Genomic DNA, 15,534 nt, shown 5'->3' with positions numbered 1-15,534 from the left:
CAATTTTAAGGGAAACTGAGGATAACTGAGGATAAGACCCAAGTTTACATACGTGCAGACTTACAGATTTTACAGAAGCTTCAAATAACGACAATAACTTGAGTTTGTATGGAATCTATTTTGGATGTGATATTAAGTAAAACATTATTTTTAAACAGACTTGGATTTTCGTAGTTAATTTGAAAGAGAAAAGTTATAATAAATATATTATTGAATGAACTATAATGAATGGTTGCCTATATTTTTATGGGAGAGCACTGCATTAAATGAAATTAATAATCATTAGTTAAATTAATCTGTCAATTCACCTCTAAATCAATAATAATGTAAAACGGTTTATAAAGTACTTGTTTTTTATTATGGTTTTGATTTTATTACTCTTTACAAAAATCTCTCATCTATAAAATTATCGCCATTTAGATATGTCTAAGTCAAATTTTTCCTCATTTTTTAAAACGAGTCGCTATATGTAGGTTAATAAAAAACATGTGTCACAGATAATCAACTTCATTTACATAAATAATTACTAGACTATTTATTTTTAAAATGGTAATGAAATATTAAATCTTCTCATTCTTCTCCTCCGTTAATGTTTTCATGCACTTGGTAAACTCGGCAAATCTCTTTCCGACATATCTGAAATTGCAAGAGGGCAGAATTATAGAACTTAATTGAAATCAACAGGGAAAGTTTTATTTCACAAAAAAAAATTCGCAAATTGGACTTACTGCACATAGTCGAACTGAATGGTGGAATGTCTGGCTTGATGGATGGCCCACAAGCCCCAGAAGAGGTGTGAGGCAGGGGTGCAGAGGTCAACCCAGTGGTTGAACTCCTCCTCCGTGATGACCTTGCCCCCCTCCCAGTCAAGGCGCAGGTTCGCCAAGTACTCGGAAATCCAACGGAGACGAAACTCTTTCCCAGGACATTTCGAATAGTTGAGCTCTGGAACGCCTGCAAGAGAAATTAATTTCTTAAGTGCTAGGTGCACACACGCAATTTGCAAAAATAATGTGCAATCTGCCAGTCTAAACCTAAACCGGAAATTATTTTCCATTCGGTTATAAGCCAAAACTACGTAAACTTTGTAGTTCTTGTAAGAATTGTAAATTTGCAGAGTTTATGCAACTATTCTTCAATAGTTGCATAAACTCGAAGGAAAGGAATGCAACCGAAAATAAGTATTAAATTGCTTAGTACCTGCGAATTCGAGGAAGTGATTCGCCACGTCAAAGGCGGGATAGTTTGGCATGGCATACTCGACCTGTTTTTATATGCATCTTACTATCAATACAATTGTCATTTTAAGGCCAGTCATCAGTCCTATCAATAAATAATATTTGTACTCACATCGATGAAGGTCACGCGCTTCTTTTTGTCGTTGTAGACGATGTTGCGCGGAATTAAATCGTTGTGACAAAACGTGACCGGCATTCGCGCAGGCGTGAGAAGGTCGTGCAGCGCGGATATGGCTCCAGACGCCCAGCCCGGCGTCACCCCGACTGCTGAAAGACGTTCCCGAAGAGAGGCGTCGTTCTGCAACAGAGTAAACGAAATTACAATTTGTATGACGACAACAAAAATTTTTAAATATCCACTGCAAGATATGGATAAAGTACCAATTATTGTGGAAAAATTTGCGAAAATGCAACCAATTCTGACGAATGTAAAATGTAAAAAAAGTAACTGTAAAGCTGTTACAAAATTGAAATAAAAAGACTTCCTATTTAAACTTGCGTTAAGATTTTTGGTTTAAATTCGCTTGATTTTGTTATAATTTTTGTGCAAAAATATTTTTTGTTTTAGCCGTTTATATTTTTCACGAATATTATCGAACTTGTGGAAATCATTGTATAGGCTTTTGCCATAAAAATTATGCCACCCAACCTGCATAGATTCCTCTGCCAGTTTATTGAATTGTCTCATTTTCTTCCAAAGTGGACTCGTCGTCATTCCGGAAGTCGTCGTCGTCGTTCCGTTCTTCTTGTTCTTATCCTGGGACAAGATGTTCTCGTTGAGGACGGTCTTGTTCTTATTCTTGTTTTGTAGGGAGGAGTGCATCCGCGCCATTTCCGCGGCGACGAGGGGGAACACTTCCGGTTTAGCGCAGTCTTCCACCTCCAGCGTCGACCCGTTCATGAACTCGTAGCAGATCCCGTTGTCGAATGTGGCGTACAATTCTGCGCCGCACTTGCGGTCGTGCAGAATCTGAAAATTTCCTGAATTCTATCAAGTCAATTTTTGGCAAGGTTGGAAATAAGGCTAGCAAGACAACTTTGTAAAGTGTGTAAATTTTAGTCAGCAGTTTTGCAAATTAATGGAAATTGAATTAAGATAGAGGGTCTTAGGACGATAGTGTCTAAGAAACCTCAATGGAAAGAAGGGAATTTAGTAAAGTTCGTGATGCGAATGTGCGTCAGATTTTTCGAAAAGACTGCAATGACTGCATGGCAAAAGACTCCAAGGCAAGATTACAGAGTTTCATCAGATCTAGATTTTGAGGATCTATGTATTGAGTAAGCTGACTCGGTGGTCAAGGTTGGATTAAATATGGCTGTAAATATACCTATAGTATTACTTACCATCATGGTTTCGATTTCGGCCTTCCTGTCGATCAGCGAGCCCGTGTGGGATCCGAAGACTTTAATAATCACCATATCTTCCGGATTGGAAGGTACGAAGAACCCCCAGATAATGTTGGATAAGCCGTCGGTGAATACCTGAGTTATGATAAGCACACGATAAATACATTAACACAAGATCACAGATCACATCATTCTGCCACTTTTCAAGTACCAAATTTATTACACAAAATTAAACTGCGTGCATAGGTGCATGCACTTCTTATGAAATTAGGATTTGCGAGTAATTGCGAAATGTTTTTAGCAAATACTTACGGGTATTTATTTACGTATGCATTATACAAGATTTGTACATTTGGTGTTTGGCATTTTTGTCTAAACTTAAAACCAAATTTTTGGCTCAGATCAGATTTCAGAGTGTTGTATAATACGCAAATAATTTGTGTGCAAAGTTGAGACAAAATCTAAGTCTTCAGTACCGTAATGCGAAAGATGATTTGCATACCTTTGACTTGATCTCTGAGGAGGTCCATGCTGGTCTCACGACGCGCAGGATGTCAAGGCCTCCGCCTTTCGCGATATTTGTCTGGTCCACACTAATCGAAACCGAAGGCACGCTCGTCCTTCCGTTGGACATGCTGTGATTGAAACGCATTTTTGTTAAGAAATTTACTTTTCGAGTTTTTTGGAAAATTTCACTTTTTCCACAAAACGATAACTTATTGGGTGATAGCTTTTTATACACACTGTAAAGTTTACACTGGTTTCTGTTTATTTCAAAATGAACTCTTCTATTTTTATTGAAACGCTGTTCTCAGTTGGGCTTTTGTTCAATGAATGAACAGATTTTTGGATTAAGTTTGCGTAAATAAAGCGGAAAAATATGCCCTGGTCTGATTACGTAAGAGCAGAATGTGAGTCTTGACTCGGTATTTCTTTGGACGACCACGTACACAAGGATGTGCAGTGATGTGTATAGTAAATTGAGCAATTAAATAGCGTCGCACGTCTGATATGCACGAGACGATGCGTGTGTTGATTTACTTAAATTTGACGACGTGTAATGTATTTAATTGCAATTAAACATGAAGGAAGAAGAGGATGACGCGGTGTGTTTGGCAATTTGTTGATGACGTTGAGGATGAATTGATTGGCACGGGGAGTGACCTTTGGTGACCCAAAGTGAAGAATTTGAGAGAGGCGTGGATGTAACAGAAATTATTTATTGCGCCGTTGTTGAATTATCGTCAATTTATCGAAGGAATATTTTTTCTGCTGTGCGAGACTTTTGAAGGAAAATGGTACCCGAGTGAGGAGAGGACAAGTAGATACTTTGGGTAATAATTATGTGTATACGCAGTATGTACAATAATTTAATTGTGCATAATAGTTTACTGGTGCTTTTAAGAGATGGAATATTTCTGTCGCAATTTTTTTAACACGAGCGAACTTGTGGCATCTTTGCAAACTGGGACAAGAAGATTATGATGGGTCTCAATTTCCCAATAATAATGTATCCAGCCCATGAACCAGATCCTAAAGGGTTGTGCATCAAGGATGCGATCCCATTCTTGCCAATTTGAGCCCTTCATAGTAAAGAGATAGTAGAAAGCAGGAGTTCACAATAGGCGTTACACAATGCAGCTCATTGAATGGGAGCCGACTCGGATAATGGATCACATTCTTAATGCCTTGTCCCCGAAAGTAGTCTCAAGTTTTTTGGCAAACAAGTGAAACATGTGAAAATCTTGGTGTAAGTAAATCGCAGCTGGGATCGTGCACAAGTCATGTGATGGATTTTATGGGGTGTGGAATCCTGCCTTCCATGCTAAGGTAAGGCCGAGGGACAGGGGGAAAATTCCCAGGAAATTTATGATACGCATGGTCCCCACATGTGCATCCTGCTTTTCGTCGCATGTTATTTGTATCTCGCATAAATAGCAGATTTAAGATTTCGCATGATTTTTTATATGTAAACTGTGCTTGTGTTAACTAAAAATGTAACAGTATGGGATGTATTCATTGTTTATAAATAGGAGTTGCACTTGCACGAAATATGCATATTTCCAGTAGAAGACCTGGCACTGTGTGGTTTAGAATTCATTGTGTTGATTTCAAAATTTAAAAAAAGCATTACATTATATATATTATTCCTCTTATTGTCTGAACATGGTGTTCGAAAACTCGCAAAAATACATACCTACAAGGAATTCAAGTTATGGATCAAAACCTTGTGTAACATTTTTTGCAATAAATTTCATCAAGCACAGAGTAAAAACCTACAGTGTGCAGTGTTTATATAGCCCGAGTCAGGGACAGAGTCCACTTCTAACTGTTTGTCAAGTGACATACTAATAGTTCTCAGCATCCAACCTCTTCCAAAATTTGATTCCCGCGTTCGTATCCCTACCATACTAACAGTGTGGGAAGGATACGAGCACGTGATGGTCGAGGTTGCATGCTGACCATATTACATGTGTCATACCAACTACTATTAGTAGTTGGTATTATGGGAAAATTTTTGACGATTGCGAATGATTCGCAATCGTCGCTGAAAAATTGCAGCTTCTTTAACCAATTCCAAAAACCCCACTGGGTCCTCCTGGAAAAAAACTTTAAAATTTACTTCACATTTATTAAGCTGATCTAACCCTGCAGGATCACGCCAACTTTTAGTCGTCTACGTCCGTTTTCTAAACCAGTGGGGGTGACCAGTGTGTGCAAAAAGTCAGTTTTTTTGCTATTTGTTCATGCCTTTTTGCCTTTTTGAGTGCCTTTTTGCCTTTTTGAGTGCCTTTTTGCCTTTTTGAGTGCCTTTTTGAACTGTATAAAAAACGCAATGAATAACTTTCACTTTAATTTTATTTCTTCTCATCTCGCCAATTCAAGTATGACCAATTTCCCGAATTTCAGCTACCAATTTTTAAAATAGCGACATTTAGAAACGGTATGGGTCACCCTCTAGGTTACTCTGGTTCCACTTTGTTCGCCTTTAACTTCATATACTTCCATACGAAACCATTAAGTATCACCGTACCGAATTTCATCTTTTTAAGACAATTTATAAAAATCGGTATGGGCCACCCCCTAGGGTCGCTCCACATAAAAATTTTACTAATTTCACTTCATATTATTCCATTAGGAGCTATTAGAAACAGCAATGGCAAATTTCAGCTCAATTAAATGGTTTTCAAAAATCGGTATGGGTCACCCTCTCGGGTTCCTCCAGATAAAAAATTTGACCAATTTCATTTCATGTTCTTCCTTAAACCCCATACGCAACCTATCTACCAAATTTCAACTCGATAGGACGATTTTGACAAATCAGTATGGGTCACCCCCTCGGGTCTTTCAAAATGAAATTTTTTCCAACTTGAATTCATACTCTTTCACTAGACACCATTAGCAACCTCAGTGCCAAATTTCTGCCTTCTATGACGATTTTGAAATTTTGATGCATAATACCCCACCCACCTATATGACCCCCACTGGTCAACCACTTGACCGATTTCGCCCATCTTCGAATTTAACTCCTCATTTGCCCCATACTACATGTGTACCAAATTTCAAGTCGATAGGATGAGTTTAACGAGAGTTATCGTAAGACGGACAGACGGACGGACGGACGGACGGACGGACATGATGGTTCCATAAGCCCTGACTCGGGCTAAAAAACATGAAACGGAATAGGTAATTGTAATTGGGAAGTGTAACGAAAAGTCTTAAAAATGTCGTTTACTGATACTTCATGTAGATAAATGCAAAAGATGGCTTGATGGGGGCTGTGGTATGTTGCGAAATTACGTCAGTATTCATTTCTTTATTAAAACGGGTGTGTGTCTCATGGCACGTTCATTGATACATTTACACGGAAGACCTAATAAGAAAGAATGAATCTGGAATTATCAGACCTGTTGTAAGTCAAGTTCTACCCATGACATGAAATTATGCGTAGTTCAGCCAGTTTGTTTAAATGCTATCATTAAATTAAGTTACATTTTGTACTATATGTACAAACTGGGCTTGGTGCACGCGTGTAAAATGTTGGCTAATTGATTGAATCAATTTTGTTCCGATGAATCGAAACATTATGATCCGTAACAGTTTCCAGCCATGCTTTTATAAAAGCCGACTATTTTATTTCGTTGAGCTCCGGGTATGAATGTAGCTTTTTCATAATTAAACATTAGCAAATACTTCAATGTTCAAATTTTTACGTATGTGTTTGATCTTCCAACACCCAACGGAAAATACTTAACAACGTGTAAAATTGTGTGGTTTGAAAAAAAAATTATGTTTATGTAATTTGAAATTTGTTTCTGAAGCAAACATGGGTACATTTCGTCCCGTAAATTAATTTGAATTCAACAAAGTTGGTGCAATTCTGTGTTTCATGCACCTGCTGGAACTAACCATAAGATATAAAAACATTTTTTGTTACAGTTGACCCAGTTTCGAGCGTACGTACATTCATGTACATTCGTCACGACGATATGACTCCCTGCCAAATATTTTTTTTGTGATGTCCAACTTTAAAACAAGCGCATATGCACGCACATCTTTGTCTTATCCTATCAAAGATAAAGTAAAAGTTTAATATCATTTTGCAAACATTAGCTTACCTTATTTTAAGGAGGTAATATCAAGGAAAGACTTCCACGAGGCAAAAAACTTGTATGATCTTTAAAACTCAGTCAGTAGGTGGACTCCGAAAACTCGCAACAAATTCACAAAGATTACGAAGCAAAATGAGCGTCAAAATTTATCGTAAACTTCCCAGACTAGAACGAATTTTTAATTTTTAGAGTAATTTTACAAAGCTTACACAGATTACTGGGTTTCTACTCTGGTTAAACTGTCTCAACAATTAGGATGGATCGTTGAACCGTTGCTTCTAAAAAGTTTTCATTATGTGTCGTCCAGTCCAGATTAGATGGGCAAACATGCAACCGGATACTTGAGACTGGGGAAATAGTTGTTATGTAATTCGTGGGAATGCGATTGCAAAAATTGCCCAACTCGATTTAACGAGGACACATTAATGACTGAAAAATGATACGAAGCTAAACACAAGCTGACTGGTTTTTAGCTCATGAATAATTTTTATTTGCGATATTTTATAACACGTCAAATAAATGCATGGCGTGATTTTGAATAATATAAATATTTGATTGATAGCGTGCTGTCTGTAAGGGACATGACATATATCGTTAATGTTTAGGTACATAATGTGGTATGTCACTTTTTAGTCGTTTTATCCCTTTGGAAATACATAACAAAAAGTTAGCAAACAGACAACACATAATGCACATTCGAAAACGATATCGTGCATAGAATTATAAAGCTTCCCGTTATATCATAATTAAAATATTGACATGATGAGATTCATAGCGGTACTTTTTCTCTTGTCCTGGTTGTTGATTTGTAAAATTTTCCGTTAATTTGCAATTTTAAATAGTTTGTCGTAAATAATAAAGTGTTTGATTTAATTTCATCTCATTAAACATTGTGGAATGGCAAGGTCCAATCAAGGCATGATTGTGTATTTATGCATGGAAGAGATTCACGTCAACCCTGTATCCTTTTGGAAAATGGCTTTACTACTTATAAATTTCATAAAGTCACGTTTTGGAAAAGTGGAAGTTAACATGTCAAATTTTCGAACCCGAATCAACCAGCCTGTCAAAATATATATACTTTAAAATTTGGAAACTTAAGTACATACAATGTTGACGTGAATAACTGAGTCCGATAAATTTTTAACTCTATAATTAATGAATATATTTACAAAGGATTTGCCACAATTGTTGTTAACAATGGAAATGAATCATATACACCAGTTAATTAATTACATAATTAATTACAATTATAAACTTAACAATGTGTGCCAACTTGATTGATTAATTAACCTTTTGACTTGCTAAATTTGAAAAGCAATTTCAGGTAGCTGATGTGCACCGGTAATTACATAGGTAAATTTGACGTAGTCGAAGGCCCTGCAGTTCACCGAAACAGGATACACATCTCCTCCAGACTTGGTCGAAGATCCATGACAAGTGAGCGGCCCCTAATAAAAAAAATATACATTTTATGACGCTCCGAAGAATATGGCATAAATTGGCTAAATAAAGACGGTGACACCCAAGTATTGTTAATACCCAAATATTAACATGCTTGGGTAAAATTCAATCAACTCGTAGATAAATATTTGTCAGATCCATGAAAATCTTATTTGGGATAATTGTTACCAGCTCAGTGAGTGTAGGAGCCAGGAGGGCATGCAATACAACACTGAATACACGGGGTCACAAAAAACTCGCAATTTTACTACGATTTTGCATATGTACAAAAGCTGGTGCCCACCTTGAGAGAAAACCATGCCCGATAACTGCACCCGGGATAAATTGCCACTGGTTTTGGAAACAGGACATGAAAAATTTCCTTCATTTTGGCGACGACGGTGGACCCTGTCAATTCCGCCAAGATTTCCTGAGTTGAATCCTTCAACAATTTGATGCTGACTTGATACGACGCCACTTCCGCCGTGTGTGGACCGTAGAAGCCAAAACTGACAATTGTAACGGGCTGATCAACCGTGAACCTGGAATTTTACACGAAACGATATAAGCATGGAATTACTTGGGTTTGTGTAAAGTATGTGATTTATACTTGTTAAACCATCCAGCGCTAATGTCAACGTATGGAGTGGTTGCCACCTCGTCGTAAAATTTGACCGTGTAGGTTGAACACGTTCGTTTCTTGGTGTTGAAGGGTAACTTTGGTAGACTGAGGCTGAAAACGTTTTTTAAAACAAAAGTACAAAATAAATGTCACTGCCCAATGTACGCAATTTTGTGTAAATTACCGATTGTCCTTGTCGACCACCATATGTTGAAAGAGCAAAGTGCATTCTTTGGAAGTGAGGAGGTCTTGTGGGACGACGTGGAGGGCGAAATCGTCGACGGGTATGATGGAAAATCGAATCGAGGCGATTGCTTCGCTTGAGAGAGATCGTCGATTCAACGGATTGGGTTCCAAATTTCTTCGGTTGCACTCAGCATTTGTCCACCTAAAGTAGAAATAAATTATATTCTTTAAATAAAGTCAAAGTTTTTAGGTAGTTTTTCAACTGTGTAAACATTTGTGTCTATCGGTTGTGGTAAAAGACAAGTTTTTTAAAGTTTGCATACATCCCAAGTAGCCAAGTCATGCAAGTATTGTACCTTATTGGTACAACAAAATATGTGCAGGTTTCATGCAAGTTTGACCATTTTTATTTGCATTACATGTACAAACAACTAGTGCAGATTTTGTACGAGTGATATGCACTAAAAATGCACTGCATAGTGGCGTGTACTAAACCTGCAGTATAAGTTAGTGCAAATCTAGTACACAAAATTATGCACAAAATATGTACAATTAATCAATGCTAGTTATGTATCACATGCTTGTAGATTTATGCATATAATAAATGAATTTGCATATTTTTAACAATTATTTAATTTATTAGCTCAAAAATGATAATCCTTTGATCTTTAAAGTAAAAAAAATAATATCCCATCAGCTAATTACACAATGGTATACAAAAATATTTCTTGCCACTAATAGGCAACAAGACACATTTTTTGTAAATGCTACCTTTAGCAATTTCGCATTCATATACATCTAAATTATAAACTACATAAATACCTAGTTTACCACTAGCACAAGGGTAAAGGTTAACATCTTCTTTGGACTTGAAGTATTTTACACTAACATTATCAGAATCAGAAGTTTTGCAATTTAAAATGCAGAATCTCCCATCTTTTGTAACGTAACAGTTATCGGCTGGCGAGCCACCTAATTTTAAAGCTTTTACCTTATCTAAAGTTGAGCTAGAGAATTCGTCAATCTCTCCAATGCGCTTTACAATTTGGCTTAAATGAGCTGACTTAGAGCGGAGCAATTTTTTCAAAGGAGACATGTAATTTTCAAACTCGAAAGCACTATAATTATCTAAAGGACCATGAATAATAACATCTTGCCCTACATGAAGAAGACTATGCATGTTATAAATTAATAATTCCTTGTAATAAAGTTTAGGAATCTCGTGCACAAATTTGTTTAGTAAACTTTGTGCAAAATCTATCCATTTACGTTCTAAAGGACTACAAACTAAAATATACATCGCAGAGTGAAATAATAGAAAATGTTCATACTTTTTTGCGTCAAGAATATTCCTTAACGTAGCGGGACCAACATATAGTAAGAAAAGTCTAAACTCGGTGGCTTTCCAATGTTTTAAGTCATTAATACCTCGACATTTTCGAGCAAATTCTTTAGGTACTTGAACTCTAAAATTAATTAATCTATCTGATATTATTTTTTGTTGAACACTGGATAATTTATGTGGCCGCTTTCCCTCCGTCCAAACAAGCAATAATTTTTTCATTGTTCCTAATAAGCAAAGGTAATCTAAAGGAATCTGTGAAATCATACCAAGAGACAATGATTCTAAAGGAGATGGCAAAACGTCTTTGTGATGACATTCGTACCAACGCTCTCTAAAAGACTGGTCCGTATATTCTTCACAAGGAGCTTTAATTGAATAGAGAATACGGGAATTTTTATAACTACCTCTGCGATAACACCTTTCACATCCAAAATAACCATTGTGGGCTTTTATTCGCTTAAGAAAGCTGCGAGCCGGCGCATCAGCTACAAGACAGCGAATCCTAACTGAATAATGACAGCCTTTAGCGTGCACACCATTTTGTTCCAATTTTAGCATTTCTTTGACAAATGGACCCAAGAAGGTTTCTAAACTTTGTGGCTTTTGAGATCCATAAAATAAACTAATTATAAAAACTCTCGATCTTGGATCTTGATCCAGCTTCCCTAAAATTGGCCAAAATTGCTTGTTTGAACTTCTGGAAATTGGCAACCCATCTATTCCAATTTTAAGTGTTAAAAGATTCCGTAATTCTAGAAAATTGCTCAAATTGGGAATTGTAAAATCTAATAAGTTCCCCGATTCTATTACTTCATTAATATGTTTGAGGATTCCGAAGTGATAAAATTTTCCCCCTTCAATATCCCTAATTTCTATGACCCGTTTAGTTTTTAAAAGTGTTCTAGGATCCATTGGAAACCCCTCATGAGGCAGCCATTCACGGGCTAAATATAATAGTTTTGACAGAGCGATATGACTAATATTAAACTCGGTTGCCCATTTACCTAACTGAATTAATTTAGACTTATTATTAATTGGTGGGATAACAGAACAAGTTGGCATAAGATTTTCAGCTTCCTCAATTTGCAAATTACTTTCTACATGTTCTAAATTAGCGATGTGACGAGAATGCTGGTTGTTTGATTCGTCTTCATTACTCGTCTCTGCCAGAATCGTTGTCGTACGTTGAGTTCGTTGAGTTCGAATTCTCTTGAGTGCCGCGGTGACCACCCTCTCCGCTCGCCGTTGCAGTGTTCTGCGTGGGGTGACCAGTTTTGTTTTCATTTCTCGATTTATCACGTTGTGAGGACTGTCGAAACCAGGAAGCAATGAAGCGATTGATCTGGCGATCCGTTAATCCAGGATTTGATAGTCTGACGGACTCTGAAAGTGAAAAATAATTATTATTATTTAAAAAAATACTACAATTTGTATTCTAATGTGTATGACTTGGTTTGTTTACCACGAGTAAGTTTTACGAATAACTTATCCCCAACTGCTGTTTTTCCACTCTTACTGGTATAGCGAAGGGTCAGCGCCAGTTGATGACAAATCATCCAATCAAGGGTGTCGTAAACACACTTCGTGCCACCGGAATTACCACCAACTTTTGACAATATCAAAACCTGAAACACATAAGCAATATATATTCTTATTTCCTACAACAGTTATCAATATAAAGCAAGCAAAATAGAATTTGAAAAACATATATAGTACATACTTCTTCCTGGTAGTTGCGTGGGTCCAATAACCATAATTCGACTGCATCCACGTCAGCTGTTGTTTTAATTGGCCATTTCCATCCAGCCTAGCGGGAGTTGGCACCTCGATTTTGTAATGAGTTCAATAGAAGATTCTCCAAATTTTGCACTCGTTCCAGTAAAAATGCTTGGTTTCGTAATGATTCTTCTTGAAAATCTGCAAGTTCAGAAAAAGTATTTTTACAATGCAAAATATAACCAAGTAATATTATTTAATAAGTACTTCTAAATTCTGAAAATAGCTCTGAGAGTTGCTGATCCGCCTCAACTCGTATGTATGGAATTTGTAGGGTCTGCAGCTGTTGATCGTTTGGGATTTCAGCAGGACCGTTCACTTGCCGACTCGAGCCTAAACCACAATTGATATTTTTATACATTTTAAGATCAATATAAAATGTACTTTTTTTAAAGTTCTCACCACTATTTATTTGATGAAGCAACGACGGAGGTGGTTCTGATACGGCCGGGGTGACAAGGACTTCTTCATTTTTTCGAAATCGTTTTCCTCGTCCTAATTCTGCATCAGTCGAGTCAACCTGTTGATTCCTAATGTGCTTTTTTGCTTTTCCCTGTGCTCTTTTGTAGTTATCTAAAAATTAGATAAACAAAATATGTTAAGAATGAAAATTTACCAGTAATTTTAATTCAGTAGGTTGGACTAGAATAAATTTACCATGAACTCTGACACAAGTGACTTCATAAGTAATCCAATCCTGGCCAGGAACACTATTTAGGTTGGATTGAATACTTTCAAAATCCTTCGGAATCGGATCAGGAAACGGACAAAACTTTTTTCCTACTTTTTCCGATATCCAAGAACTTGGAACAACACTTACTCCATTATCTAAGTGAAACTCGACCACCGTGAAAGTTTTATCACTTTGGTCTGCACTTTGAACCAATTTTTCCATATTAATTAATTATTTAATATTTTAAGAAAGAAGAAAACCACGTTTTGACGGCTGTAGGAAATGAGTAGAGAACTGTGTAGCATGAAGATGGCGCCTGATCACCCTTTTTTTCTTTGTGCATATTTGATGCTAGTTTGGTACATGGAAATCTGCAGCAGAATTCATATATTATTTGGTGCATATTTGGTGCATATTTGATACAGATTTTATGGTACAATTTTAATGTAGATAAGTTTGCATAAAACTTATACATATATTTAATTACTAAGTAGATGCCCAGAAATACGTACAAAGTTGGTAAACATTTTGTACAAATAGACTTGTAAATATGTGTTAGTGCATAATGTTTACTTTTCATGCACAAATTTTATTGTACTAAAATATCTGCACAAAATCTGCATAAATTTTCATTGTGACTTGCACAAGATCTGCACAGAGGCTACTTGGGATGTAAACATGTTAGGATGAATTTTGTCCGTATAATATTCATTTTATGACATACCGTACCACACCATGGAATAAATCCAGTTCTTGGCCATGTGTATTGTCATCTTTCAAGAAATTGACAAGGTTTGGCAACGTGATGTTTAAAAAATCTTCTGTTCGACAAATTGCATCAAAATGCCTGCAATCAAATTAAGAAATAAATAAGGCCTACAATTTTCATGCAAAGAAAGTGTAATTTTTCACCGAGTTGCAAATTCGCTCGTAGAACTGGTCAAGTCGTCAATGTCGAGACGTTGGGCAGTTTGCAAAATACTGATGGCGGTCGACGGGCTGACCAACTTTTTGACGTGGTCTGTACAAACCAATTCAAGGTCTGTAATGTCGTATTTTCTGGCCGCGTATAAAACTGCGAGGGCTCCGTCGACGGGCAAATCTCCCTGAAACTCGCCCGTGTAGATGAACTTGAGCATTACCTGGAGCATTAACATGTAATGCATCTTACTGCGTCAAAAAACAAGAAGAAATCAATTGTAATCATTGTCTGTTAAGCGTACGTTAAATGGATGAGGTTCAATGTCTGGAATTTGGATAACTTCCGCAGGTCCGGCAGCCAAGGGACCTAGATAACATAATAATTATTAATTATACCAATTAGTTTCAAATTCAGCTACTCATAAATTCGTATTTATATTTAACGCTAAAGTTTGTCAACTACGACAAGTTTGACCTAAACTTTAGAAAAATTTTAGTACTACGCAGATTCCTTTGCGTAATATCTTGATCCTATCAAATTAAAATTCATTTCAAACGCTGTAAACGTGAATGAAAATTCCTCCCACCTTGGAACATAGCCTCAAAGACTGTGGAGTACATGGCGAGGACGAGTCGGTGGGCGTGAATGGTTTCATTGTTGGAAGGGCTGCCCACCGAAAAAGTGACATCAGTGAGTTCCTTGGACTCCAGAATGTATGCCAATTTCTGCGTCGGACCAGGACGCAGCTTTCGCCAGTCGGTAGAACACGTGGTTTTGGTGGGAGCAACCTTAAGGTCCCCTGACATACTATTCCCCAACGGAAGGTACACCTGGAACTAGAACACATGGGTTAGGTTTGCAATTTGCATCATTAATTAGAAAATTCACTATTTAACAATAGGTAAATTTAATCCGAATGTATGACGTATAATTAACCAAACTTACAAATGTTTAGGAAAGATTGAAGATATCACCACAGGAAATCGGCTGCTTTCATAATTTATAACATAAAACTTGGAGTTAAAAATGTAGCATAATCTTTAAAGTTTTTACTGGGTAATCTCTGAATTGCAAATATGCACGTTTTGTTAATCAAAGAGGATTCACACAGACTTTGTAAAGTTGCAAATTTAAATTATTGAAGGAACAGGCAATTATAATAATTATAAAATGAAGACCTTGATTTTTGGGGAAGTTTATGATTGTTTATGGCCTGCCAGCTGATTTTAGACACATGTGATTCTCATCCGCCCACTTCTCACCACATGCATGACAATGTGCAAGATGTGCATAACGGTGAACGTGAATTGTCGTGAATGGGGAATATTTGCGAACCATGTCAACATCCATGAAAACTTCATTGAAAACC

At 36.8% G+C, this 15,534-nt stretch overlaps 3 protein-coding genes across 5 annotated transcripts; all 3 read right to left on the bottom strand.

Moving 5' to 3' along the window:
* Positions 1-330: 330 nt before the first annotated feature.
* LOC110862127 (ethanolamine kinase 1) lies at positions 331-7,545 on the bottom strand. Of its 2 annotated transcripts, XM_022111289.2 has the most exons (8): positions 7,205-7,545; positions 3,088-3,220; positions 2,583-2,720; positions 1,888-2,208; positions 1,351-1,536; positions 1,201-1,264; positions 729-954; positions 336-636 (listed from the first exon to the last, which is right to left on the bottom strand). In XM_022111289.2, exons 2-8 carry the CDS (start codon positions 3,217-3,219, stop codon positions 561-563), a joined length of 1,143 nt encoding a protein of 380 aa, XP_021966981.1. In that variant the 5' UTR covers position 3,220; positions 7,205-7,545; the 3' UTR covers positions 336-560. The 2 variants fall into 2 exon arrangements, with proteins under 2 accessions (XP_021966980.1, XP_021966981.1); XM_022111288.2 differs by lacking the exon at positions 7,205-7,545 and having other exon boundaries at positions 331-636; positions 3,088-4,023.
* Positions 7,546-7,664: 119 nt separating this feature from the next.
* On the bottom strand, positions 7,665-15,386 carry LOC118432854 (BTB/POZ domain-containing protein 2-like). Its single transcript, XM_022111338.2, has 9 exons — positions 15,111-15,386; positions 14,752-15,001; positions 14,467-14,531; positions 14,156-14,385; positions 13,968-14,090; positions 9,448-9,651; positions 9,252-9,374; positions 8,946-9,183; positions 7,665-8,649 (listed from the first exon to the last, which is right to left on the bottom strand). Exons 2-9 carry the CDS (start codon positions 14,969-14,971, stop codon positions 8,503-8,505), a joined length of 1,350 nt encoding a protein of 449 aa, XP_021967030.1. The 5' UTR covers positions 14,972-15,001; positions 15,111-15,386; the 3' UTR covers positions 7,665-8,502.
* Positions 9,658-13,961, bottom strand: LOC110862162. Of its 2 annotated transcripts, none has more exons than XM_035845253.1 (6): positions 13,228-13,961; positions 12,973-13,143; positions 12,778-12,903; positions 12,515-12,711; positions 12,257-12,419; positions 9,658-12,177 (listed from the first exon to the last, which is right to left on the bottom strand). In XM_035845253.1, the coding sequence occupies exon 6, from the start codon at positions 12,076-12,078 to the stop codon at positions 10,147-10,149; it is 1,932 nt and encodes a 643-aa protein (XP_035701146.1). In that variant the 5' UTR covers positions 12,079-12,177; positions 12,257-12,419; positions 12,515-12,711; positions 12,778-12,903; positions 12,973-13,143; positions 13,228-13,961; the 3' UTR covers positions 9,658-10,146. The 2 variants fall into 2 exon arrangements, with proteins under 2 accessions (XP_035701146.1, XP_035701147.1); XM_035845254.1 differs by having other exon boundaries at positions 10,642-12,177.
* Positions 15,387-15,534: the final 148 nt, after the last annotated feature.

The sequence above is a fragment of the Folsomia candida genome, unplaced genomic scaffold (assembly GCF_002217175.1).
Source record: "Folsomia candida strain VU population unplaced genomic scaffold, ASM221717v1 Fcan01_Sc049, whole genome shotgun sequence".
Lineage (NCBI taxonomy): Eukaryota > Metazoa > Arthropoda > Collembola > Entomobryomorpha > Isotomidae > Folsomia > Folsomia candida.
The sequence above is the reverse complement of the archived record's forward strand: the minus strand, read 5'-3'. Positions and strand labels throughout refer to the sequence as shown.

Excerpts from the sequence above, each read along its gene's own strand:
- LOC110862127 (XM_022111288.2), bottom strand. The coding sequence starts at position 3,237 with ATGCGTTTCAATCACAGCATGTCCAACGGAAGGACGAGCGTGCCTTCG. Across the intron at positions 955-1,200 it reads TCACTTCCTCGAATTCGCAG|GCGTTCCAGAGCTCAACTAT; the intron begins GTACTAAGCAAT and ends TTTCTCTTGCAG. Across the intron at positions 637-728 it reads ATTCAGTTCGACTATGTGCA|ATATGTCGGAAAGAGATTTG; the intron begins GTAAGTCCAATT and ends TTGCAATTTCAG.
- LOC110862162 (XM_035845253.1), bottom strand. The coding sequence starts at position 12,078 with ATGAAAACAAAACTGGTCACCCCACGCAGAACACTGCAACGGCGAGCG.
- LOC118432854 (XM_022111338.2), bottom strand. The coding sequence starts at position 14,971 with ATGTCAGGGGACCTTAAGGTTGCTCCCACCAAAACCACGTGTTCTACC. Across the intron at positions 14,386-14,466 it reads TTGAACCTCATCCATTTAAC|GTAATGCTCAAGTTCATCTA; the intron begins GTACGCTTAACA and ends TTAATGCTCCAG. Across the intron at positions 14,091-14,155 it reads ACGAGCGAATTTGCAACTCG|GCATTTTGATGCAATTTGTC; the intron begins GTGAAAAATTAC and ends ATTTGATTGCAG.